Source organism: Rattus rattus, chromosome 2, assembly GCF_011064425.1.
Source record: "Rattus rattus isolate New Zealand chromosome 2, Rrattus_CSIRO_v1, whole genome shotgun sequence".
NCBI lineage: Eukaryota > Metazoa > Chordata > Mammalia > Rodentia > Muridae > Rattus > Rattus rattus.
The window spans coordinates 88,232,491-88,258,614 of record NC_046155.1 but is presented as its reverse complement, the minus strand read 5'-3'; the positions used below and the strand labels follow the sequence as shown (position 1 = coordinate 88,258,614).

At 48.0% G+C, this 26,124-nt stretch overlaps 1 protein-coding gene across 6 annotated transcripts in view; it reads left to right on the top strand.

The window, feature by feature from the left end:
- Positions 1–26,124, top strand: part of Arntl (aryl hydrocarbon receptor nuclear translocator like) — a 64,896-nt gene that overhangs the window by 21,468 nt on the left and 17,304 nt on the right. For 3 of the 6 annotated variants that reach the window (XM_032892856.1, XM_032892857.1, XM_032892855.1), the window contains exons 2-10: positions 7,167–7,294; positions 11,084–11,209; positions 12,201–12,353; positions 14,277–14,315; positions 14,556–14,597; positions 15,889–16,046; positions 17,853–17,932; positions 22,397–22,489; positions 23,736–23,853. In XM_032892856.1, the coding sequence (XP_032748747.1) occupies positions 12,214–12,353; positions 14,277–14,315; positions 14,556–14,597; positions 15,889–16,046; positions 17,853–17,932; positions 22,397–22,489; positions 23,736–23,853 (670 nt within the window). In that variant the 5' untranslated portion in view covers positions 7,167–7,294; positions 11,084–11,209; positions 12,201–12,213. Of the gene's footprint in view, positions 1–7,166; positions 7,295–11,083; positions 11,210–12,200; positions 12,354–12,966; positions 13,071–14,276; positions 14,316–14,555; positions 14,598–15,888; positions 16,047–17,852; positions 17,933–22,396; positions 22,490–23,735; positions 23,854–26,124 lie in introns of those variants that run through there. The other 3 variants (XM_032892859.1, XM_032892858.1, XM_032892860.1) reach the window with 3 other exon arrangements.

The window sequence follows — 26,124 nt, the reverse complement described above, 5'->3', positions numbered from 1 at the left end:
CAGTTGGAGGGAGGACCCTCCAACATAGCTTCCTCTGTAACACTGGGGCAGGACATTAGCTTTCATGACGACCATGGAGGAAGTAATAAATAGCTCACACAAAGGGCTGGTTACCTGGCAGGTGCCCTGCTAAGCACCTTATACACTCGCTGAAGAGGCAGGGACTGCTGCACGCACATCAGGAGGCCATGTGCCCAGCGTTCTGTTGCTGGTGTGTGTTGAACCCATGGCTCAAATGCCTGATGACCTGGTGTTTTGGAACCTGACGACTACCATCTCCCATCTGAAGATGTACTTTAAGTCCCACTTTTATAGAGTCCCTAAAACAAGAAGGCAGTGCCCTTCTGGATGGCTTATGGATACTTAAAGGGGAACTGGTGTTCCTAAGACTCAGATCACTCTGGTCCCTTTTCTCATACCAAGGAAGTGCTCACCTCTATGGCTGCTTGTCCACTCAGTTACTCATGTGACAGTCTGTCTGCTCCACCTTCATCCTGGGCTGCTTGAGTTTGGGCAGCTGTTCAGCTGTCTGTCGGGTTCAGGTAGCTCCCCACAGCCAGGCTATGGAAAGCTGTGTATCCACAGCCAAGGCCAGGAGTTCTTTCCAAATGCCTAGTGGTGGGATGGGGTGGGGTAAGGGTGGGTGGGATGGGTGGTGGGGGCTGGGGGTGAGGTGGGGTAGGGTGGGGTGGGGTGGTTAGGGGGCTGGGGAGTGGGATGGGGTATGTGGGCTGGTAAGTGGGGAGTAGGGAATCATAGCGTCTCATTTTACTTATCAGGGAGAAATAAGGCAACATCTTCAGGTATATCTACTGGAGCATGCCTTACAGGGTAAAAAATAGACCAGACTGTTCTGTGAGGCCAGTCTAGCCTGTGGCCTCTTCCTAGAGCCCTGGCATTCTGGATTAGCCCTCAACACCATCCAAAAGTGGAATTCTGTGAACTTTCCTCCTTCCAATGTATCAGAGGACTTTTTGACAAAGGGAGGCCTTGTCTTTCTTCACACAGAACCCTGTATTCACAAGTCCAGCCCCATAGCTCCAAGTATGATCTCATTTATGTTCAACCTCTGGGTTTCTGACCACTTTGTGCTACTGGTAGGACTGGGCATACAAGTGCGAAAAAAACGATCTGTCCCCAGGACCTGCAGAGCCGATGCTTTTCAGAGAAAAGTACTCTGTACTCCTTAACATTCACCCGGTCAACACCTGTAACACCTAGTCCTAGCCCCACCCTTTCACCTTCCATAACCTGCCACACCCCACATACCAATAAACTAATTATTTTCTCTTCCAGTCTTCACATGAGGAATTAAGACACTGGACTGCCACCTGCTGGAACTTTGTTGTAATGGCATCTAAGTGCACCAGCCCTTCCTGTAGTTGGTAGTGTGCAGCCGGGCAGCTGTGGCATTGGCTTGCTGTCATGCATTTATTTAAACGCCCCATCTTTCCAACTTCACCGAAAGTGTCTTGAATGTAATGACTTTAGATTTCCATTGTGTCTGTATTGGCCTGGCTTCTGTCAGAGGCGACAGAACAGCTGGTTGAGTAACCCTAGTAGAAATGTCGGTTAGCTTAGGTTCAGGGCACTGGCTTCAGTTGGTGAGTGTTCTCTGAACTTAGGGGTTGCCAAGCAAGGTTTCTGAATTCTTCAGAGCCTGTCAGTGCCAGACGCTGGGGGTAGGGCACACGATGAGGGACTGGCAGGAGAATAGACTCCATCATCAGCCTCTGGCCTCTGTTCAAAGACCCCGTCCTCTGAACACATCCGAGCAACTGAGCAAGAACCAAGGCAGACAGAGCTCAGGGAGTAGAGAGTAGGCTCTGCAGCTAGGGAGGGAAGACTACCCTCCAGAACACGTTATCCCTGAGGTAGGCTCCTTGTAGTATAGGCATGCAGAGGTAACAGTGTGAGTGAGGCCCTTCTCAGGAGCTCCAGGCTGTATGGACGGGGCAATCACGGCTCTCGTCCTACCCTGTTATTAGACCACATCATCGAAAGTTGCTTCATACATCTCTTATCAGACACTCTGTGGGTGATGTGGGTGACACTGAGGGAGAAGAGGAAGTTGGGCCGTCACTGGGCTCTATTTAAAGAGAGATGCCTCTTTTACAAAGCCTGTTTCCTCAGAAGCACTGGGCGTCCTACCTCACTGCAGCCTGGTCTCAGAAGATGCTCTTCCATGCCTGGTTTGTCCTGATGAGCTAGTTCATAGACTTCCGGTGTCATCCACCGACGGCTCCTTCCCTGTTTGCCCTGGCTGTCAGCAAGCTCAGAGAGGACGTGTTTGCGCTTTCCCCATGGCTTTTCTGAACCAAGGTTGCTCTGGTGTGAGCCCCTCCATTCCTTCCCCAGGACTGCTTCTTTCAATGGTTGCTTTGTCTTTGAATTTTGCTTTTGGGGATGGGTTTAGCAGGACCAGCAAGCAGAAAAGCCTGATACCTACGCTGGCTTTCAGTCCCCACTTTCCAGCTATACTTACTGAACAAGGTAACCTGCCTATCAGTTCTTTATTCTTTCCTTGGAGAGTTGGGTCATGACCACAGTGAATGAGTCATTTGTTGCAAAGGTCAGTCTTGTCCAGGCCTGGCTGCCCTGTGGCTCTAAGACCTTAGTAGCTACATGCAGCTGCACTTACAATGGGATCAACTCTGATGGATTTTCTGGGGCAGAAGGGTCTGCTGGGATGCAGACCTTTGCATACTCAGATGGAAAGCTCCAAGACAAACAGATGGATTGGTCATTCTAGTTAGCGCTCTACCTTCTGTCTCCCTACACTGCCCCGCCCACATTCCCTGCTGCCTCCTGTTGCTATGGCTGGTGTCCTGATGGGCTGCAGCTCTGACCACTCTTGCTGCTGCTTCTGCTTCTGTTGACTGTGGAAATCGAGGCGCTGCCTTGCTTGCAGCTGGCAATGCAGTCAGCTCCGGTGCTGCTTTTGCAGCTTGGCCTGCTGACTACTCAGCTCTGTGACTCTCACTCACCTGCCAGATAAGCCACTCCACTGCGCTTTGGTTTGGTGTGCCAGCTTCCGTTCTGCTGCCTTTGTTGTCGCCATCACTCCACTGTCATTGCTGCTGCTTGTGGTACCAGCTCAGTCACTCAACTAAAAGCAGGTAGGAACCGACCACTGAAGAGAAGCTTTGTAGCAGGCCTAATATTGTAACACCAAGAGAGAGAGAGTGCAGGGTGCTAGGTGCAGTGGGGCGTCTCTCAGCTCGCTCACAGGTAAGTCAGTCTTATGTGGCTGGAGAAGGGTGTGTGTACCAATCACAGTAAACTCTACATTCCAGAGAAAGCTCCTGTTTGCATGAGTCACAGTGCTTTACTCAATTTGGCCACCACAGAAGTGCTCCTTCCTAGGCTTAGACAGAAATGGCTGTAGGTTCATGGAGAGGTCACAGAGGCTAGTAGTAGCAAAACGTCTGCTACAAAGTGTTTGGAACTGTCCGGGCTGGAGCTGTGCCTTCAGAATGCAGAGCAATTAGCCGAGACCATGATGCAGTTTCCTCAAAGCATCCAGGGACTGTTCCAAAGTGCCATTGCTGGCACACAGCCACCCGGCGTGCTGTTCGACCATATTTGCTGCCCATTTGCTCAGGGTAGCCAGGGAAGCTTGAGAACATCTAAAAGCTGTCAATTAGGGAGCTTTGCCCAGTGTCCCACATTCTTTGCTTATTTACAGGAAAATGAACCCCATGAGTGCTGACAGTAAGAATGTATCTCTAACATAAAAGTTGGTGCCCTCACCCCCACCACCCAGTGCTCGAGCAGGCTAGGCAAGTGTACTACTGAACTGTCTCTATATCCCCATTACTAGTGGTTTTTAAAAGTGATTTGATCCCAGAGAGAGAGGTCAGACATCTTCCTCTGTCTCGTTAGCACGAGGCACCTGTTAGAACATTAATCTTATCTGCAGGTGGCCATCTGGGGTCCTGGGCAAGGATGGGAATGAAGGAACATGGACCTGTGGTCTGGATTGAGGGCTTGAGTGTGGCTGTCACTCCTGCAGATGGTAGGATGGGCAGTTGGAGTTTGGCATTGTCTTGCCTGGCTCAGAGAAGCACTAAGTCTCCTTTAGGCGCCCACTAGTGGCCAAACTATTGCCTTGCCCTTCTTGGCTCCTGTAACCGTTTGCAAGGGCAGCCTGGCCTGTGATGATTCCTTCCACCTTCTGCTCCTTTAGATGGAGCTCGGAGGTCCCTGTGCTCCGAGGGAAGGAGCGGGAGAGACCTGGTGTTCTTTTCAGGCCCACTGTACCGGTTTCCCCACACCTGCTTTCTCTGACTCTTCAGTGAGACCCTCTCTACCTTTAGGACTTTCTAGCTCAGAAGTGGGTATACATGTGGCCCTGGACTGCAAGACACAGGTCAGGCTCCAAGAGTGACCTTCGTGTGCCATTTGCCTGCTTGTGTGCCAAGGGCAGCTCCTTTGAGCCCTCGGCCAGCAAAGGTCCCTTGAACAGGCACCTAAGGTCTCTTGGCTCTTGCCTCAAGCCCCTTTCCGAAGAAAGTAACACAGAAAGCTGGGGCGTTGTTGTTTCTCTCCCCGTCCTCCCCCTTACACCTTCAATTGTTGTTCTTCTAAGAACACCTTCTTAGAAAGAAAAGTCTTCCAAAAATAATGTTGTTACATCTGCCTCGGCCTTCTCACCTTGTTGAACATGTGAGAAACACCTTCACAGTTCTGTTTTGTGTAGGTAACGGCGACAGACAGCAATTATTGTTTATGATTTCTATGAAGTAAAATTTAATATCACAAAAGTCCATCGATGTGAGGCGTTTCCTGTGGACCAAGGATCTATAATCTATTGAAATCTTGTTGATCAGGGACAGAAGGGAGAAGGGACCCAGGTTTGTCTGGTCATGGGCCACTAGCAGTGAGGCACAGGACAGTTACAACTGCTCATAATCGAGGCACTGTCGGCAGGGTTCTAGCGGATCAAGGAAGACAGGCGGCTGAAATAGCATAGACCTTACCAGGGAACAGAGTGGGTCCGACATTAGGGACCCCACCACCACCACCCAGCTCCTAGATTCCCCGATGTTTCCTCTTGGCCTGGGCCCTGGGCAGTGTGTAGCAAGGATGGGCTGGTACTGAGTGAGGCCCATCCTGCTAAGGAGTTTGGAATTTTTCTGGCTTAAGGAAAAATGAAGCTTCCAGTGCAATAAGTGAGGAGGGTGTTCTCTCATTGGCCATAGTGGGAAGGTGGTGGATCTGGAGAGGCTCTGACAAAGCATGGGCAGGGCATGCTGGGAAGTAGCTAGATCCACCCCTCAGAGGGGCTTTGGGGCTCTGTGTGTGTGTGTGTGTGTGTGTGTGTGTGTGTGTGTGTGTGTGTGTGTGTGTGTGTGTGTATGTGTTTGTGTGTGTGTGTGTGTGTGTTTTGTGTGTGGGGTATGTGTGTGGGGGGGGGGAGGGAGGGAGGCAAGGAGGGGAAAGGAGGGAGGGAGGGAGAAAAAAGAAGGCGGGCAGGGGGGGGAAGGGGACAGGGCATTCAGGCCCAGAGTGGAGCAGGCCTTGCTGACTTGGGAGCTGAGAAGACAGTGTGCAGCTGTACAGGGAATCCGACGGAGCGGGAATGGCATATGTTAAGCCTGGAGACTGCATCACCATTCGTTGTTTCTTTACCAACTGTGGTTTAGGGGTTAGAGGAGCCAGATTTCCAAATATGACGTTTGCATGTGCCTGGCCTAGAGTTAGCAGAGCTGGACCAGGAAGGATCTGGGCCAGGTGCTATGCATGAGTCAATGGAGGAGGAGGGAGTCATTCCAGGGATAGTCAGTCATTCCAAGAGCTGAGGACCATCAAGGCAGAGAGCATTCTCTGAAGACCGCAAGGGTCAGCCAGTGTAACGGCAGGTCTTTGTCTTCAGAAGATCAGGGAGCACTCGTAGTGCCAGCTCACTTGCTGCAGGCAGAGCGCGTGTGTGAAGACGTGGAAGGCCCCTGTGTTCCCTCCTCATCAGCTCTCCTCGAATACAGGAAGCTGCCATGGAGATCAGCAGGGCCTGTGTCCTGACAGGAGGAGGTGGTATTGTAGCCACTTGGCTGACAAGAATCCTCGTAGACTTGTGTCTCTCTTAGCTTTGGGTATGTCTAGACATTTTGGTGTTCACAGGATTTTCTTTAAATGCCTGAACTGGTCTTGCTGGCATTTATTTGAGCTAAAATGGCTTCTGTCCTTTTCTGTTGCTCAGATCCTCTAGGTTCAGGTGACTATTTTCACTTGCATTGAGAGCTGAGCTCCTTTTTAAAAACAATTATTTTTTTAAAAAAAATAATGGGTGTGTGTGTGTGTGTGTGTGTGTGTGTGTGTGTGTATGGGTATGTCTGTGTGTTCATGAGTGCAGTGCACACATAGGCCAGAGGAGGGTGTTGGATCCCTTGAAGCTGGAGTTACAGGTAGCTCTGAGCAATCTGACGTGAGATTGGACCGAGCTCAAGCACTCTGGAAGAGCAGCAAGCTCTGGCTGGGCTATACATCCAGCACTGTTGTTTGAGATGGGGTCTCTCTGTAAGCCATTCTGTCTTTGAACTTGATGTTATCTTGAAGGATGACCTTGAACTTGTTATGTTCCTGCCTCTACCTTCAAAGATTACAGCCAAGAGCCACCACTCCCAGTTTAGAACTGAAGAATATTGTCAGTTGCTTCTGTGGCCCGGCACACTCGGTGTGACTTTGGCTAGTTACTCTTCCTTTCAGGTGCTGGGATCCTCCCTTTGTAAAATGCATACAGCAGTGTGTCTGCCTCCTAGAGTGACGGCCGAGTTTAAATACGTTAACCCACGCATGTCAGTAAGTGTCTGATGCAAAGTAACAACTGGGCACTCCAGGCATTATGTAACCCAGTCAAAGAAGGAATAAAACATGCCTAGCTTTCCTGAGGATGTGTCCAAGAATTTCTACTTAGAAGACATGGCTTTCACAGGAAGCATTTGCCAGATCCCTTAATGCATTTGCAGCTCCGATGTCACAGGGATGTGAAAGATGGCCGGTGCTGAGCTAGTGAGTGTGGTGATAGATGGGCATATCAGTAGATGGGAGCCTGTCTTGCGGGAGTCGGGCCCCGTTCCCTCATGCTTCTTAGCTCAGAAGAGACTCCCAGGTTTGTTCATCCCTGTGTGACCCTCAGGGTTTCTTTTCTTGGTTCTCTACTGTAGGATTTTGGAAGAAGTTGACTGCCTGGAAGAAAGTTACAAAACATGAAAGTCGCTTTGAGGTGACCAGCAAGTACAGTGGCCCCTTGCACCTCACACGCTGGACGGAAGCTTGAGAACTGTAACTTCAGGTAATAAATAAGTCCTTTCACCCTAAGGCCCTGGCAGCTGATGGTTGTTGGGGGCCTTCAGATGTTGGGATGTTAGAAAAAAATGAGTGGCATTCACTGGTGGCACCCCAGGTCTGACAGGTGCAAGGGGCTAAGCATCCATAAACCACCAAGGCTAAGAGGACAGGGCTGTGTAGTCAACCCTTTCCCTGCTTCTCTGAAGGTTGTCGTGAATGTCAACAGTGGCCACTCACCATGGCTTTTTTATGAGATGTTCCCCAAAGAACAAGTCAGAATAGTCAAGAGAGTTCTGAAAATCAAGAGTAATGAAGGGAATTAATTTGGGTATCGTTTGGGTAGCCTGCCGTACGTTAAGATGTACGGAAGCCACATTGTAAGAAGAGAGTGACCGTAGAATTAAAAGAACCAGATTAGAACAAAACAGGATGAGTGAACATGGAGAGTCCATGAGGCGCCAGGTCAGGGGGTTTGGAAACAGGAAGCAGGGCCTAAGAAGAAGCTCTGGGACAATAATTCAGAAATGTCTAGCCATAAGTGATGGGTCAGAACAATTGCCAAAAAGATTAGATTTGAAGTAAAAAAATAAAAGGAGAGGCTAGAGAGAAGGCTCATTTGACAACATGCTTGTCAGGCAAGCATGACAGTTTGATCTCAGGACCCATGTAAAAACATTGGGTGTAGAGGCTGGAGAGATGACTCAGAAGTTAAGAGCATATACTACTCGTGTAGTTCGATTCCCAGAACCTACATTAGGTGGCTCACAACTGTCTCTGACTCTAGCTTAAAGGGATTCAGTATGTCTGGTCTCTGTGGGTACCTGTACTCCTGTACACAGACATACACAGACATATAGTTAAAAATGTTAAAAGGGGGTGTGGAGCAATGACTCGGTGGTTAAGAACTGGCTGTTCTTCCAGAGGACCTGGATTCAGTTCCTACTCCCGGCATGGTGGCTCATAACATGTGTAACTCCAGTTCAAGGGGATCCAGTGCCTTCTTCTGACCTCCAAGGGTACCAGCCACACATGTTGCATATACATACTACATACATACAGGCAAAAACACCCATGTACATAAAAATAAATAAGTCTTTAAGCGTGCACAGTGTAGAGCCGAGTGCAGAGGCAAACACACACCTGTAACCCAGTACTGGAGAAGTGGACACACTGTCACCCCATGCTGGGGAGGAGAACACAGGTTGATCTGTAGGGCTTCCCAACAGCCAGTCTAGTCCAAGTTTAATAACAGACCGTGTCTCAAGAAATATTAGAGTGATTGGAGAAGCCACCCAGTGTCAAACCCAACCTCTACACATGTGCTTACATAAACATAACACATCTTTACACAGGCTCATACATGGACATGTATACACCACACACACACACACACACACACACACACACACACGAGTAAAATTAAAGTATAAGCCAGCATGGTCATTTATGCATATAATCTTACCACTAGGAAATTGAGGCCAGCCTGGTCTACACAGTGAGTTCCAGGTCAGCCTGGGCTACACAGCAAGATCCTGTCTTAAAAAATAAATGTTAACTAATTAACTCATTAATAGCTCCAAAATATTGGTATAAAGAATATTTATATTATGATTTTTATAATATTTCAATACTATGTATAAAATCGAAAGTCAAAGGAGAATGGATAATGGAAGAAAAAGCATTTACAACATTTGTGATAATCGAGGAATTGCTCTGTCCTGTGCAGATTGTCTCATTCATGCCCAGTCTCCTGGTAGAACATCTCTGGGTGTCAGAAACAGTTCTGCCCACTAAGCTGTGGCCAGTCAGTAGAGGAGAACCTCTTCTTAGGGTTAGAACTTCTTAGCGAGGACAGAAGGGAGATTGTTATGGGGAAATATGGATCAGAAAAATTTAAATAGGGTTATAGAATAGGAGTGTCGGCAGGGTTTATACTGTATGGTTCTTCAAGGAAGTGTCACTAATGAAGTGACATTTAGCAGTGCACTGTTCTGTATTTTTAATTCCGTGCCAATAAGAAGACAATGGAGAGGTCAGATGGGTTCTGGGCTCAGAGCCTGGGAGCCAGAGGATAGAGGCTGCATAGGGAAGCCTGGGAGGCTTGGAGGGAACATGAGCATGTCAGTGTAGTCTCTGTCACATACTCAGGTGGAGGAGCTGGGACATTCCAGTACAAGTCTAGAATTCTGGGGACAGCCAGGCTGGAGTTAGAAGCTTGAGGTTGTCACAGTATAGGTGACATTTGAGACAGTCAAAGTAGGAGCTTCTAGGGATTGAACTCAGACAGGTCAGGGTCCCCATACCCCTGGGATTGTTAGTCTAGAGGTAAGCCAGGTTGAGAACTAAAAAGGAGCAAATCCCCAAACAGAAGAACTATGAGAAAATAGCATCTCAAAGCCAGGTCAGCTGTGCTGATGCCACTGGGGGCCATTTGCTCTAGAAAGGATGGTGGTCCCTATTGAACTAGCGAGGGCAGGTGCAGTATTGGAATGACATCATGAAGGGATAATGCCTGACCTGGGGGCTGGAGAGATGGCTCAGAAATTCAGAGTACTAACTGTTCTTCCGGAGGACTAGAGTTCAATTCCCAGCACCCACACAGTGGCTCTCAACCCACTGTGACTCCAAATCCTGGGACTCTGATGCCTCTTTCCGGCATCAGTGGGCACTAGGTACATAAGTGGGTGTATAGACATACATGGGAGAAAAACACTCACCTACATAAAATAAAGTAAAATTAAATTAGATTTTAAAAAAAATCCTGACGTGAGTTAGATTAAATGGAGAAACCAAGAAAAAACTAGAGACAGAAAATGGGACAATAGGAAGGCAGTGTCCCAAACAATTTATTTGGGACTAGGGGATGCACAGTACTGAGTTAGAGCAACTTGCCTAGCAAGCAAAGGCCCTGGGTTCCATACCCTGCATTGTGGGGAAAAAAAAAAATAACGTGTTGGGTTCTTTTCCTCCAAGATCCAGTTATGTGACTGATGTTTATCCTGATGAGAAAGACCCAGTTGTGTGGGGAACACGGATGGTGTAGGATTGGCCAGGAGGAGGGGTCCTGCAATGGTCTCAATCAGATGAGAGCTGCAGAGTTCAGGCAGGCCTTAGAGTGTGGAGTCCTCAGCAGCAGTGCCCACTCAGGCTGGCAGAGGGCCGTGTTTGTTGACCACCATTTGACTTACAGAAGCCTAGCTGGCAGGACTGGGAGTGTGGCTCAGTGGTAGGGCATTTGGCAGCATGCATGAGGCCTTAGCTTCAGATTCCAGTACTGGGGTGGGAGCAGGGTGGGAAGGAGAGAGAGAAAAAGGAGAAAAATTATCACCTAAAGTGAGAACGAGGGGGATGTTGGAAGTTGGACAGGAGAGACAACAGGATGTCCAGGAATGTGAAGGAAGCCTGGCAGCCCTGCAGGCCTCAGAAGTGTGCTTTTTCTCAAGTGCATGGTTGAACACCAGGCGGGAGGCATGTGATGAATAGATGGGGACTGAGTACAGACATCTGGGGAGACAAATGCCCACAGAGGGATGAGCAAACATCAGTATTAAGGAAAACAGTGGAAAACAGTGAGGTCTCCCTTTGAAACTGGCAGGGGCTCTTTTAAGGATAGAAATTACCAGATTTTAGAAACTAATTCTAAGAGTTAACAAATGGAGACACATGGGTAGTACGCAGATTCCAGAAGTGTGTGTAAAAGTCGGCGTTGGCCGCTGGAGGGGCTAGTTGCTAGCCTGAGAGCAAAATAGTGACTCTGGGAGGCTCTTCTCACCTTTTCCTTCTTGTCTTGCAGATGTGGGAATTTGGGCCCAGAGGGTGGGAGTGACAGCCCCAGTCAAATCCTGTGGACCTTGGAGCCCTTTGAGGCCCGCTGGGCAACCCCTCTTCACCAGGGATTGAAGTTAGAGTCCCTTGCAAGGTACTTATGACCTTTTTTTTCAACACTGTGTTTGTAAAATATGAACTTGGAAAATGGCTTGTACTTTGATTCGTAATGTCTTTAATTATGCAAGCGGATGCTAGGATCAAAGGGGTGGAGGGGTGGGGGCGGGGGAGGGGCAAGGTGGGGTAGTGAAGACCAGGCAGGCCTTGCTTGATCTGGAAGAGAGAGGAACCATATAATCTTAACTCGGAAGTAGGACTTATGTTTTCTTTTGGAGAGGAATGGCAGTTGAGACTGGGCCTTACTAATGTAGCCCAGGATAGTCTTGAACTCATGATCCTCCTGCTTCTGCAAGAACTGTGTGTGTGCCACCCTGCCCAGCTATCTATATACCTTTTGTATTTTGTGCTTTTTCACGACTTTTTAAAAACAAAGACTTAACAAAAGCACAGCCTTATGATTCATGTTTGCTTCGCTGGTCATGTATTTGTCAATCAGAAGGAATGAAATTGCCTGTGTACACGTGGGACATGGTCACCTCCCCAAGTCTCTGTCTGGCTTATTCTTCCCCCATTGTAGGTCCTAGAAGCCACTAAACTTCTCTGGGCACAGAGACTCCTGCACAAAGGTGTAATGTCTTCACAGATTACAAATTAAAACCCTCAAACCGAGTGTGATGCTTTTCCCATTTCCCAGCCCTGTCTGCCTCCTCTTCTTACTACTGTTGCCGTAAGCCAGACCCATGTCCGCAGTGCCACCCAGGCCTTGCACTCCCACAGAAGAGCATACTGAAATAGCTCTCCCAGGGTTTGTGAGATGGCTCATGCTGCCCTTCCAGAGGACCAAGTTCAGTTCCCAACACGCATGTAAGGCAGCTCACAGCTGCTTGCAACTCCAACTCTAGGGGGACCGGAAACCTCATGCTTCCACAGGCACCACATTCATGTTCACATGCTCACACACATGCACATGATTGAAAATAAAACAAAGTTTTAAAGAAGTAAGTGTTCTCTCGTAACCCTTCTAGCACCTTCCTTCCAATGGCGGACCAGAGAATGGACATTTCCTCCACAATCAGTGACTTCATGTCTCCGGGCCCCACCGACCTGCTCTCCGGTTCCCTGAGCACCAGTGGTGTGGACTGCAACCGCAAGAGGAAAGGCAGTGCCACTGACTACCAGTAAGGCCCTGGGGACCGTCAGCCCATGCCAGTGCATGGGCAGGAGCACCTGCCCACAACCACATTGTTCCCGGAGGAAGGGGCGGGAAGCTGAGTTCCCCTCCAAGTGCTTCCCATTTGATTTTAGCCTCATCTGCTCCTAAATGGCCAGCAAAGAAGGCCTGCAGCACTGCTGAGGTGTTTATGTCACCCACTGTTCCCAGACTACGTTATGTCACAGGGAAAACAATAGCCTTAAAGCCAGGTCCTGGTTTTCCTTGACTCCTTTGAGTAGGAAAACTCAATCTGGAGAATCGTAATCAGGGAGAGCTCCCACTCAGCTTCTTTGAGGAAAGAGTAGAAGCCAGTGTGTCAACAGCTTCCGGACAGTGACACTATTTAAATTAGCATGTACCTGCCTTGTTAAGCAGTCTTTCTGTTTCTCCTTAGACTTGATGACTTTGCCTTTGAGTAAGTACATTTTCCTACTCATTACCCGCCCCCCTGCCCTGTAGTCTGCCAGAGAGGGAGGCAGCATAGAATGGTCAGAGACAGGTTTCGTTTCGCTGAGACAGCTGTGTGGGGTCGAAGAGCTTTTCTTTTGTTGAATTGAGTGGAAAAATCTCTGAGAAGGTAGACCCCGTAGCAGATGTCCTTTCTGCTGAAGTCCACAGGTCGGATTTGGGGAACACAGAGGCTGGAGCTCAGACGCCCCCTAGGAGATGCTATGATTAATGTGTAAGTCATCCCAGATCATTGAGAGAGTTACTGCTAGGGGATGGAGAGTGGGCATGAGGACCGCGGGGCTTCTGCCACAGCGCTCATTCCCAACATAGACCAGGGTGTTTGTTGTAAAGCTTTGTCTTGGGCAGATGCCTATAAAGCCAACATCTAAGATTTCTACTAGACCTGTGATTTCCAGCCTCGTTGTCACCCAGTAACCTTTAAACTTCTCTTGTGCACCCCAGTTTTGCAATTCTTTTTGTCAGTTACCTTCTAGAATTCATAGTTCTGTCCCCCTGACGTTTTCCTATGTTAAGATCATCAGCTTCCTCTCACCTGGGGCTAAGCTTGACCACAGCAGTAGACACAATTCCAGGTGCAAAGAGGGGCACGTTTACCTTCTAACCTTTTTATTCCCCCGAGTCCCAGGACTAGCTGGAGAAACTGCCTGTGATGATACGCAAGGCATTAAGTTGGAGCTGCTATATTAGAATGCCCTTGATGAATCCCACATTCCAGAAAGCAGTTTATATTGTTTGAAGAATCACAGTCCTTCCCTTAGGAGACATGGGAGACAGGAGAGACATCCAGGAGGCAGTCACTATCTTCCTATTGAGTTTCTGAGTTGGACGAGGGAGTATGCTGACCCTGGGGAGAGACTGGAACTCTTTCCTCTGGGGATTTCCATCTGTGTTTACTGAACCACTAAATGTCATGAAGCTCAGGTTTTCTAGGGTCTGTGAAAGGGAGGTGGGCCCTGCTGTGACCCCAAGACCCTCTGGAGCTCTCCGCCCTCCACTCCACTTCATCTCAATTTCTTGAACCTGGGTCTGCCCACTTGGCCCAGGAGCAGCCTGTGGTGGCAATACCTCTAAGATGCTCCCTGGGGCCCTTGCTCTGTTCCTCACAGTCTGTCAGTCAGTGCTTTCATTAGCCCCTCCTCACCCGCCCATCCCCACCCCCCAACAAATAGACTCATGCAGTAGTATCTTTGGTGTTTGATACATCTATAATATAAGCTAGTTTAGCTAACATATACACCCTATGGAGACTATTAATAACTTTTGTTTGGTAATATGGAGTGCTGGTTTAAGCACTTGCTTAAACCATCCATTTCTGTATTGTGGTTATTTGCGCTTTCTGAATAAATGAGAGCTTTCTATATGATGATGTTATGTTGCATATCTGTATTGACATGATCCTCTCCTCTTGCTTTTGCAGAGAAAGTATGGACACAGACAAAGATGACCCTCATGGAAGGTACCATCCCCTAATAACTTTAACTTCAGTTAGCTTGTGGCCATTCTCTTGATAAAATTAATGTGAACTCAAGACTGTCCCTCTATCCATGCCCCGCCCCCCATCTCTAGTGTGGCTAAGAACTAAGAATCTTTGTGTGTCTGTAGAGAGGCATCAGGGGTCAGTTGTAGAGAAAACAAATGTATAAGTCCTCCAGTCCTATCTAGGGGATTGAATTTTCTCTCTTTCCCTCTCTTCCAGGTTAGAATATGCAGAACACCAAGGAAGGATCAAAAATGCAAGGTAAGTTCAACCTCTGACTCTGTTGGCAGAATGTATTTTCGGTTGCTTAGGGAGCAGCTGGGGAAGGTTGGTGTGTTTGCTTTATGTCTGTGGAGTCTTCTCAGAAAAATGAGGGGGCAGTGGCAGGTTCCAGCTCATTTAAGCATCTTCCCTTTGCCCCAGCCCATGTCCCTCTATATAGAACTGGCCTTCACTCGTTACTGACTATGCAAATTTAACCTGGAGGAGATTTGGAGGGAGAAAATCATTCCTGGCTGGCGTCCTCTCCAGCCTCCCAGATGGCTTCTTACTCACTGGTCCTCCAGAAGACTTATGGCTGAGATGCCATCCCCAGGTGGAGCCTCACCTTTGACAAGAGCCTTTTCTGTGCTACACGTGGCATCTGAAGGCCAGATCTCGGGCATTCGCACTCCCTAGAGATCTAACTTGGTCCTTCTTGTCTGTCACACTTGCTGATGCCATTCTGTTGGGTCTTCATGCCCCTTGCCATCCCAACTAGGGGTAGCTGAAGTTGTGTTATAGCACACAGAACAAGCAAGCTGCAGACACTGGCTGACCTGAGACATCCAGCTTCTCCCTTGCAGACAAGCCTATACAGATAGTCTGTGGCTCTGTACCTACCTCTCCACTGGTGATGCTGCCCTATCAGCAAAAACATCAGATGCACATCTGTCAGGGAGACAGACTTATAGGGGAGTGTCCTCCTACCTTCCTCCTACCTAAATAGGCAGCCAGTCCAGGAGTGGAGTATGATATGACATCCCTCAAAGGAAGCCCGAGGACAGGCCAAACATCTGTTACGTCTAGCCAGGTCCTGGTTCATCCAAGAGTGTGTTAGTACTAATTACATCCACCAGACAGAAGCGATGGCCTCAGCAGGCTACACAGTGGCTGCTCACAGGCTGCAGAGGCACTCGCTGTGGGACCTGGGTACTCTATGGCTGTTTTGGGTGCTGGAGTATGCGAAACCTCGTACCTTCCTCCTTCTTCTTCCTATCCCCATCCCCAAAACCTGGTCGTATAGGATCTGAAGAGCAATCAGGAAAAATAAACAATTTAGCTTCTTGTGAAAGAACTGTTGCCATGTATTTTTTCCTTAAATGATGGGATAAGCATCAAAAACAAATAAATGAAAAAACAAATCTGCTGCCTAATTCTGACTAGTCAATAGACCATTTGGGGGTCCCACGTCAGAGAATATTGGAAGCAGTCACAACTCAGTTATTTTTGTCAATGTTGCCTTGATGCTGGCGCACATCTCAAATGAAGTCATTCTCTTTCCCATGTTCAGGGAGGCCCACAGTCAGATTGAAAAGAGGCGTCGGGACAAAATGAACAGTTTCATTGATGAATTGGCTTCTTTGGTACCAACATGCAATGCGATGTCCCGGAAGTTAGATAAACTCACCGTGCTCAGGATGGCTGTTCAGCACATGAAAACATTGAGAGGTGAGATCTCAGACTCTATCACCTTTATGCCCTTGCCTCCAAATGTGACTACTCTGGCCTGCACTGTCCCTGACACAAACGGTGATTTCTCTCATCATGTAACCCTAAGTGATACGCCTGCACCTCTCGGCAGCAGGTAAGGGGCCAAATCAGGTTATTAATGATCTGATACGGGTATTAAGATGTAATCTGCATTCATGCCTTCCCAGAGCATATAAGCATATGAGCTCAGATACCTATGTACATAGCATATATACATTGACATATTCTCATCTACCAAAGAGGACAGACACCTCTCATGCCGCCTCTTGCCTGTGCCTGGATCCCCACCCCTTATAATGATCAAAATCAAGAAATGTAGGCGCACACGGGGAGGCAGGAAAGAGCCTCTGACTTTTAAGAGAAAAACTTACCCTGGTTCCTCTGATGAATGAGTCACAGGTAGAGAGTTTTATCATCAGAAATGAACATTGATGATATTTTCATCTTCTTGGAATTTTCCCGAACTAGATTGACTCCTTGTGAGGGAGGCAGTATTTTCCTTCTTTGCTAACTGTGGGGAGGGTGAGAAAACAGAGGCAGGAAACTGGAAGCAACTTTACCAAACTGCAGGAGGAATCTGAAATACATCACCCATTTTGGTGAATGTTGTTCCTGGAATTTTCCAGTCAGTTTTGTTTGGGCTTTGGGACAAAATTGGGAAGGGTGCTTGGCCCCATATGGTGAGAGAGGCATGCCTCTGTATCTGTAGAAGGTCACTAGAAGCAGGAAGTTGCTTTTGTCCTTTTGATCACTATTCAGAGATACAGAAACATTGGATCTCATGCTTGAAGGGTGATAATGAAAATGTGATTTTAGTGATGAAGAGATGGGTTATAATCAATCAATCGTTAGCAAGTTGGACAGAAAACTCCAAGGGATGTAGATTAAGACATGTGCCTTGTTACTTGATGTGAAGAGCATCCTTCCCCATGGTACCCTGGATTACAGGTGGGCTTCATCTGAGTCCTTTGCTGGGCTCCTCTGCTGTCATTTGCAGCTGGCTTTGCTAAGCTATTGCTCTCCAGAATTTCAGATCAAAAGCTTTTTAAACAAAAGTCTGGTCCCTTCAATCCTGGGGTTGAACTGTGTGGATGAGAATAACATGTTCCCCAGGGAAGTGGGCCCAGGGCTTGGCAGCTTGGATGGTTTCTCTAGAAGCTGTGAAGTAGTGACTTGACAGATGGGGACAGCCTGTTCACTCTGGACTTCAGAACCAGCCCAGGAGACTGTAGAGCTGTGGTCTTTTGTGGGGCTTTGCTTCTGTTTTTTGAGTAGCATCTCACTATAGAGTTCTGGCTAGCCTAACACTCACTGTATAGATCAAGCTAACCTCAGTCTCAGAGGTCTGCCTACCTCTGTCTCCCTAGCGCTGGGGTTGAAGGTGTGAGGCACCACACCTATTTCCCAATAACTGAGTTGGCCATGGGCAGCAATGTTCTCTTTTCAATGAGATTTTGGGGGGGGCATAGTTTCCCCAAAACTCAAGCCAGATCCACCAAGTTTTGGTAAGAGAGAGAAGAGGGGGAAGGAAGAGGAGGAAGAGGAAGAGGAGGAGGAGGAGAGGAAGAGGGGAGGAGAGACAGAGAGAGAGAGAGAGAGAGAGAGAGAGAGAGAGAGAGAGAGAGAGAGAATGAATATGAATGAGAGAATGAGAGACACAGAGAGAGATCCCAGGGGTGGTTCAACCCAGGTTGTAGCAGGGGAGTGTGAAATGCTGTCCAAATAGAAAAATCTACCCACTACACTCTTTCTTCTTCTCCTAAGGTGCCACCAACCCATACACAGAAGCAAACTACAAGCCAACATTTCTATCCGATGACGAACTGAAACACCTAATTCTCAGGGTATGTGGCAGTTATGGGGATCCCTTTACATTGCATTGGTTTCTTACTAAGCTTCAGAGTAAGTATGGCTTGAGGGAGTCTGCCATCTGAACACTGAATTCCCTGGGCCCACTTCCTCTCTTAGTTCCCCCCACTTTATCTTGGTTTTGGGCACATTTCACATTCCTTCCACAAAACCAGCCCCCTGCCTCTCATATCACCTTACTTAGGCAGCAGAGGGTAAGTCTATGGCAGTATGCTTATCAGCCAGAGATAGATTTTGTTAAAGGGGGAGAGAGGGGCTGGAGAGATGGCTCACGGTTTAGAGCATTTGTTGTTCTTGCAGAAGACCAGGTTTGCTTCCCAGCACCCACCCACATGGTGGCTCACAACCATCTGTAACTCTAAAGGTTATGCCCTCCCTCTCTGGCCCTCCCAGACACATGGTGCACATATATACATGCAGGAAAAAACACTCAAACATATGAAACAAAATAAGTAAAATTTTAAAAAGAGGGGGAGTGAGTTAATCAGATTCCTTCACGGAGCATTTAGAGAGGGTTGATTCTGGCAATGGATAAGCCCTTCTCTTCTAACCTAATAAAAGCTCCTTCTAAATCTTCACGCCTGAGCCCATCCAGAATTGCCAAAGAGGAAGATGTGCTCTCACCTGCTTGGCCTTCGTGCTCACTTTGTCTCCCATATCTCTGCAAAGAGATGACCAAACAGGCACCACGGGAACTTACAGCTTCCACAGAGGAGGCCTGCTCCAGGCTCCAGCCTGCTGCTGGGCAGGGGGAGATGAGTTAAGAAATTGAAAGGGGAAGACCCTGGATCCAGGAGCATGCCCTTTGGTATACTGCAAACAGGAAGAACAGAAAACTGTAACTAAAAGGTAGATCGCCCAGCCTTACCCCCACACAACCAGGGCTGACCCTGCCTGCCTCCATCCACACTGTACCCATGTCCTTCAGCAGAAGTTTGCAAAGCCCAGGATGGCTCCCACCTCTTTCTACTCAGTGTGGTCCAGGCACATTGTACTGGCCTCATGTACAGCTCAGCATGAGCTGCTCTGAGTGGTTTTACCTGCAGTGAACAGACCTGATAGGTGGATAGGATTCCAGTTCTCCTGTGACTGGTTCTGAGTGGCTCTGTGGAGTTGCTGGGGTGGCTGTGAAAGTCTGTAAGAACCACACTCTCTCTCACGGCTCACACCACTGGCTGAGTGAATACAGTGACTGATTTACCCTACAGAGCAGGGGCTACGCCAGGTTTGAGGAATCAGTAACTTCCATGATAACTTGTCCTGGTTCTCTGGTACGTTTGGAACTCTGAACCCTTTCCAATCCCTTACCATGTCCAAGTGTCCACCTGCTGAGTGGGAACTTGCGTAGAGAAGGCGGGTTCATCACATGATATTTATGTTGTTTTAGTTTTCAGTGTGTGGGAGGGGGCATTACAGGTTCTTCCTTCCCCCATTTCTTCCCAGATCCTTTCTCCTCCTTTTATATTCATGCCATATATACACACATACATGTGTATGCATTTTAAATCTGGAGAGAAAACATGTAATATTTGTCTTTCTGAGTCTGGTTTAACATGATCTCTGATTCCACTTATGGTCCTACTAATGACCTAATTTTAGTAGTTTCTTTATAGCTGCACACACACACACACACACACACACACACACACGTCCACACACACACAATTTTTCCCCTTTACTCATTCCATGCATTTCTCCATGAGCTGTGCCTGGGCTGATTCAGATGCTGCTGCTGCAGTAGTCAGCAGGTCTGTCCTTGTTCTTCTTGTGAGCAGTGCAAGCTGTCTTTCCTATGTGCCTTTATTAGAGGTCTTATTCTAGCCCGGGCGGGACTAGAACTCACCATGTAGCCCCAGCTGACCTCGAATGCTTACAGTTTTCTTAAGCCTCAGACTCTTGGGTGCTGGGATTCCAGGCCTGAGCCACCATGCCTGGTGTTCAGGATCTCTCATGACAACGTGTGAGGATCAGTCGACCTGATCATACTCTAATGTTCAGTCCCTCTACTCTCCTGCATTTTAAACCCTGGCCTGACTGCCCACTCACTAGCAACCTTCTCCCCGGAGGAGCCCACTCTGGCTATCTGCGTGGCCCTCGATAATGACAAATTGCTCACAGGCTGTCCCCCAGGCCCGGCTCCATTGCTCGGCTGTCTGCTTTACAGAACACAGCACCGTGTGGAGCCTGCAGTGCTGACTGTATCCATGTTGACTCTGCCACCTTCCTGCCCTCCTTAGAAACACTTCACTCAGATCTCTGGGTCAAGCCTGCCTCTGCCCAGCGTTCCCTCCAGGCTGTCAGTCACTTTCTTGCCCGGCACCTTTCATGTCACATTCCCACCTTAGCAAAAACCCTGAACACACTTCTCCTGTGAGATATGACTGTCTGCAAGGCAAATGAGGAAGTTATTAATATCCATTTTTTTGACATAATGAGGCTTCCAGCAGATGGTGCTAGGAAAATTACTTCCCCCTCACTGTCATCCTTCACCCTGGCCCAGCTTAGGGACTCAAGTTTCCTGTGGCTGGTGGCTTGACAGGTTCTCATGGTGAATGGCTCTGCCTCTCTTGTTCTCACTTTTTACATCATGGGACAGTCGCCTGCACTGGCCTTTTACATCCTAGGACAGCTGCCCATGCTGGCCTTTTTCTTTCTGGCACTTGAATCCATGCCCCAGTTCTTAGAATTAAACTATATTCTAAAAGTCCTTCCTTGTAAAAAAGGACAGATTTTTTTTTTTTTTAGAATTTGTCAAAGACTCATAAATGTTACAGTTATTAGCAGCAGGTCCTCATTCCACTTGTGACTAGTGCAAGCTGTCTTTCTTATGTGCTTTTACAAAGGGTCCTATTCTAGCCCAGGTTGGCCTAGAACTCGATATGTAGCCCAGGCTGACCTCAAATCCTTGCAGTCCTCCTAGGCCTCAGACTCCTAGGTGCTGGGATCTCAGACCTGAGCCACTATGCCTGGCTTTCAGAATCTCTCAGGACCCAGGGGAGCAGAGTCTTAAGGCCAAATGCATGAGAGGGGAACCCCAACCACTTCACCTGGAAACTCCTATAGGACTGGTTGGTTATCCATAAAACATCATTGGTAGGATTCAGACATGTGGCAGCCAAAGTTGTCCTTGTCTTTGTCCCTGTCACCTACCTGCTCCCATCTCTCTGGGACGTCTTGTTCCCATCCTGGTCTTTGTTGAGAACTTTAAAGTTCACATGTACTTAAACTAAAGAAAGGGTCAGAAGAATTCATGAGGGAGTTTTGTTTTGTTAGTGGAAGTGGGACTTGAACCCAGGGCCTCATGTCTGCCACACAAGCATCTCATCACTATTGCTTTGTTTTTCTTACAACACAAGTAGCTTAGCTTGGATGAAGGGAGGTATTTCCTGAACCTGTGAACATTTGGACTATGTTTGTGTGTCAGGCGGGGGCACTGCTTAAAGGAACTCAAGTGACCCTCCTTCCTGCCAGGCCATCAGCAAAAGTGAAAAAGCCAAAATGACTCCACTTGGGATGTTGAAGCTTGAAGGTCTGAAGCACTCCCTATAAATGGGGGTATTCAAATTCAGGATAGGTGGCAGCAGGGATAATGAAGATGGAATTCTGATCTTAAATGGTCCTTGCCGGCTTAGATTCTATGTTCTCCACAGTGGTAGTTCAAGTTTCCTTTCTATCCCTGCGTTAAAATACCCTGGCAAAGATCAACATAACATGAGAAAGGGCTAATGTGGCTCAACTTGCAACTCACCTGGTCCATTATTACAGGGAAGTCAAGGCAGGCACTTAAAGAACCACATTTGTGGTCAGGTCAAGGGCAACACAAGAGAGTGGATCCTTGCAAGTTATAGTCAGAGCAATGAGAATAAATGCCTGAGTCCTTGCCTGCCTGTTTGCTCTCAGCTTTTCTCCGCTCTTACACTATTGAGGACCCCCCTGCCAAGGGAATGGTGCTGCTCACAGTGGCCTGAGTCCTACTGCATCAACTAAGAATCAAGGCAGTTCACCACAGAAATGCCTACAGGCCAATCCGTTCTAGATAATTCCTCCTTGAGACTCTCTTCCTGGGTGATTCTAGGCTGTGTCAAGTTGAGAGCTGAGGTTAACCAGCACAGAGGGACTATAATTAGAGCAGCGGAGTGTAATTTGTCTGGCCTGTCATAGAACCAGAAGATTAAATTTGAGTTGAATTCATTCTGAAATGGAGCTTTCTTTAATTGGCATTTCCCCTCTGATTATTAGATGTCCAGGCATACATGGTCACATGGGAGGGAATTTTGCTGGTCTCACATAGTATTGACTGTAAGCACCCTCTTCTCACACCAGTGAAGGTGTCGGTGCATGACCCCATACATTGGAGACTTAGAAAATGAAGCCCTGCTTTGCTTTCAGATCATGTGTCCTGACCTATGATAAATTGATTATCCATTTCTCCTGATTAGGCAGCAGATGGATTTTTGTTTGTCGTAGGATGTGACCGAGGGAAGATCCTCTTTGTCTCCGAATCTGTCTTCAAGATCCTCAATTATAGCCAGGTAATGTCGGGCTCCTATTAGTGGTGGGCAGCCTCATGGTGGTCAGAAATAGTACCTAGTTTTTCAGAAGAATTAAAGTATATGGGTCACATGCGAAATCCTTCTTCCAAAAATTCTTCACTTTGTAACACAGAAATGAATTAAATTTAGGAAGAATTTTAACAGGTCCTGTATTTCCCCCAACTGGAAGGTCTGACTCTGACCCAATCAACAGCTTAAGTTTTCTTCTTGCCACAAAATGAAGATCCCACATCTGTGGACTAGGATGGGGAGTGAAGCTGTCTGAAAGGGAGAGAAAGGTAGGCAGGTAATTCAATACCCAAGAATAGGAATCTTGGGAACTTAACCCAGTGGCCCACCTCCCTTTCTCTATTTATACAGTCCAGGATCTCAGTCCGGGAACCGTGCCTAGCACAGTGGTTGGGTCTTCCCACATCAATTCACAGTGGAGTTTACCCCCACACTCCAGCAGCTCAGATGCCCAGCCTCCCGGGGGAGTCTAGATTCTGTTAACATTGACTGTCCTATACAGTTTTTGTTTGTTTGTTTGTTTGTTTGTTTGGAATTGCCTATAGGATTAAATAAGAGGATCATATGAAAGCTTCTAGAATAACCATTTCACCTTAGAATATGTGTTAATTCATTCACTCATTTACGTCTTGGTAATTGCATGGAAGCCTGGTAGGCAGAAGAAGTTTTTAGTCAAAATGCCATTTCTATAAATGAGAAGTTGTGTAAATTTAGCTTTTCCAAGATGTTTTGCTTTTTAATTTTTTCCTCTCAGGGCACTCATAAAGGGAAGTCTGTTATCTCTGTGAGCAGACACAGGTGATGAAGGCACACAAAGATATGACTTGGCTAGTTGGCACTTACCCTAGGACCCGGGTGTCTGAGATAGGAAAGTCATGACCTGAGTAGACACAGGCAAGGTGGGGTCATCATGGTCATTCTGTGTCAAACAGTATCCCCTCAAAAGTGAACCAAGGAGCGTAATGTCAGAGTTGAAAATACCCCATTCTCTGTAGCTTTTTCTTTTAATGTCTACTGGGCTTTCAAGGGTATTGGACCAATGTTTCTTCCTGGTGTCTGTCCAGACAAAAGTTTGGACGTGTGGGCAGGGTCCCATAAACGCCTGAGATGTTCAGGGTTAAGAAGGCGGAGTAGAGGCCAGGGCTGTGCAGACTCGGAGTGCTGCTGCATCTTGTGTATCTGTCATGCCGACCGTCCATTCATGTCACCCCTTCAGAATGACCTTATTGGCCAGAGTTTGTTCGACTACCTGCATCCAAAAGATATTGCCAAAGTTAAGGAACAGCTATCTTCCTCGGACACCGCACCTCGGGAGCGACTCATCGACGCGAAGAGTGAGTGCAGGGGAGGCTGTGTGTTCTCCTCACCGCCCCATGCTGCTCCGACACTGCCCAGGGACAGACAGGTTCCTGGGGCCCAACCTCTTCGTTCTTACCTCTCTGCCATATTTCTCCATTACAGCTGCTTGCTGTGGCTAACTGGACTTATTTCTGCTCACTGGGGTTTGTTAACATTATGGACTACCTAAAGGGGAGAGGTTTCAATGGCCAAACCTAGTGCAAGAGGGGCCACTTTGATTACGTTCTGTCTGATTTCAGGTTAACTTTTTTCCCAGAATTTATAACTTTCTAATAGCATATTCTTAAGTTGAGAAGGCTCACACTGTCCAGTTCTCCCAGAACAAATCTCTCTGCCTGTCTCTTTGTCTCTCTGTGTCTCTCTGTCTCTCTCTCTCTGTGTCTCTGAGTCACACTTAGCCAGTGTTTCTTGTCCCCTGACCAGGTCCTTTACTTCCTGCAGCCTAGGGTCAGCATTTCTCTGGCCCCAGCCCTTGTTCCCCACAGTCATTCCCAGACCAAGACCCAGGAGCTGGCCCTGTGGTTGGCTAGGTCCACATCCTGCCTCCACCATTCACTGGGGGTGTGGCTGTGAGGAAGTTGTTCACCTCTCTGTGCCTCGGTTTCCTCATCTGTAAAACATACATTTTTCATTGGGTAGTTGAAATGTGTAAGAATGTTGACTTTTCCCAGCACGGTGCAAGTGTAGCACTGGTGTTGGATCCGCTTGGGCTCAAAGCAGTTGGCATATGGCTTTCTTGTTCTCCATGTTGATTGGTGATGGAGATGGTGTCAGAGAACTCCCTCAGGGTACCTCTCAGGAAGTTGTGTTTCTCCATAAAAGCAAACATTGGCCCTAATGCCTGTTGCCTTCTGTAGGCTGGCTTCCGCACCTTCCCGTGACCGAAGGAGAAAAAAGATGGATGGCATTTTGTCCTTGAGGCTCTTCCCACATGGTCAGGAGACAGTGACATGGGCAGCACCCTGCAGGATAGTTGCAGCTACAGCAGTAGTGACAGGCATGGGGCAAGAGGACAGGCACAACTGAGTCTGTGTTGGCTGAGGTGTGTTTGAAAAGATGAGTTAATGCAAAGATGAGTTAATGCGTATCAGGAAGTGAAGAGGAAACATCCCGCAGAGAGGAAGCTGTGTGGTGTCCTAGAGCCTGTTTGCTGTCTTTACAGCAAAATGTGTAGGGAGAAAGATACAGTGAAGGGCACTGAACCAATGTGGGAGGCTTGGGCTGGCATTCTAGAAAAGCTAACAGAGCCAGTTTGGGAGAGGCAGTAGGGAGAGGGTCCCTGGGCAGTGGTCACTGCTTGGCATGGCTGCGGTGCTCCCCCAGTGGTGTCTATACACCCAGCTTCCACAGCCGTGAGGGGTGTAAGAGGCATGCGTGTCAAAGTCACCCAGGAGCTTTCAGTAGCCCTGCTCTACCTGCAGAAAGTAAAAGCCCAGCCCAGCCCAGCCCAGCCCAGCCCAGCCCAGCCCAGCCCAGCCCAGCCCAGCCCAGCCCAGCAGAACAAAATGGTAGCTTGGTATATAGTGCTTGCCGGATGTGCCAAAGGCTGAGGGTTCAACCCACAGTGCCATGGTTGAAACCACAAGTCTAAACTCAAGCCTGTCTAGTTCAGGGTTTTGGGTAGCCCCAAGATTCAAAAGCAAGATTCAAAAGCTAATTATAACATCACCATCAATCTATAATATTATGTTGATTTAATTGTTACTAAAGATTTCAAGTCCTTTAACATTTTTTTTGGTGCTGTCTCTGAAATCCTGCAAATACTTTACTCAACCCTTTTCAGTTCAGAAAAGCCTCGTTCCATGTTCAGTGGCAGCCTGAAGCTGGCGGCTATCCTAGGGAGCAAACATCCACAATGGGGTCAACTGATCAGGGCCCCCAAGGGATTTTAACTCCAGTTAAGCTGAAATTTCAAGGCAATCTTGTGTCCCCCACCCCCATTCCAGTATCTCAATCCTGTGCACCCTTTGGGTAGGACCCCAGACCCTTAGCCGGGAAGCAAGTGTCTGCCAGTTGGCACTGATGGTTAAGTTTCCCTGTTATCAACCTCTCTTGGGATGCCTCATTTCTCTCATTTCCTCTGCTCCTGTTGGGCAGGAACTCTTTGCTGTGTTCTCTCCTTCCCCTAGACAGCTTACACCACCTGTGCAACTGCACTTCTTACCATCTGTAACCCATCCACGTGACCGTGGGCCCCGAGAGAACAGGGAGGTCACACTGCCCCTCCTGCGGCAGACAGTTCTGCC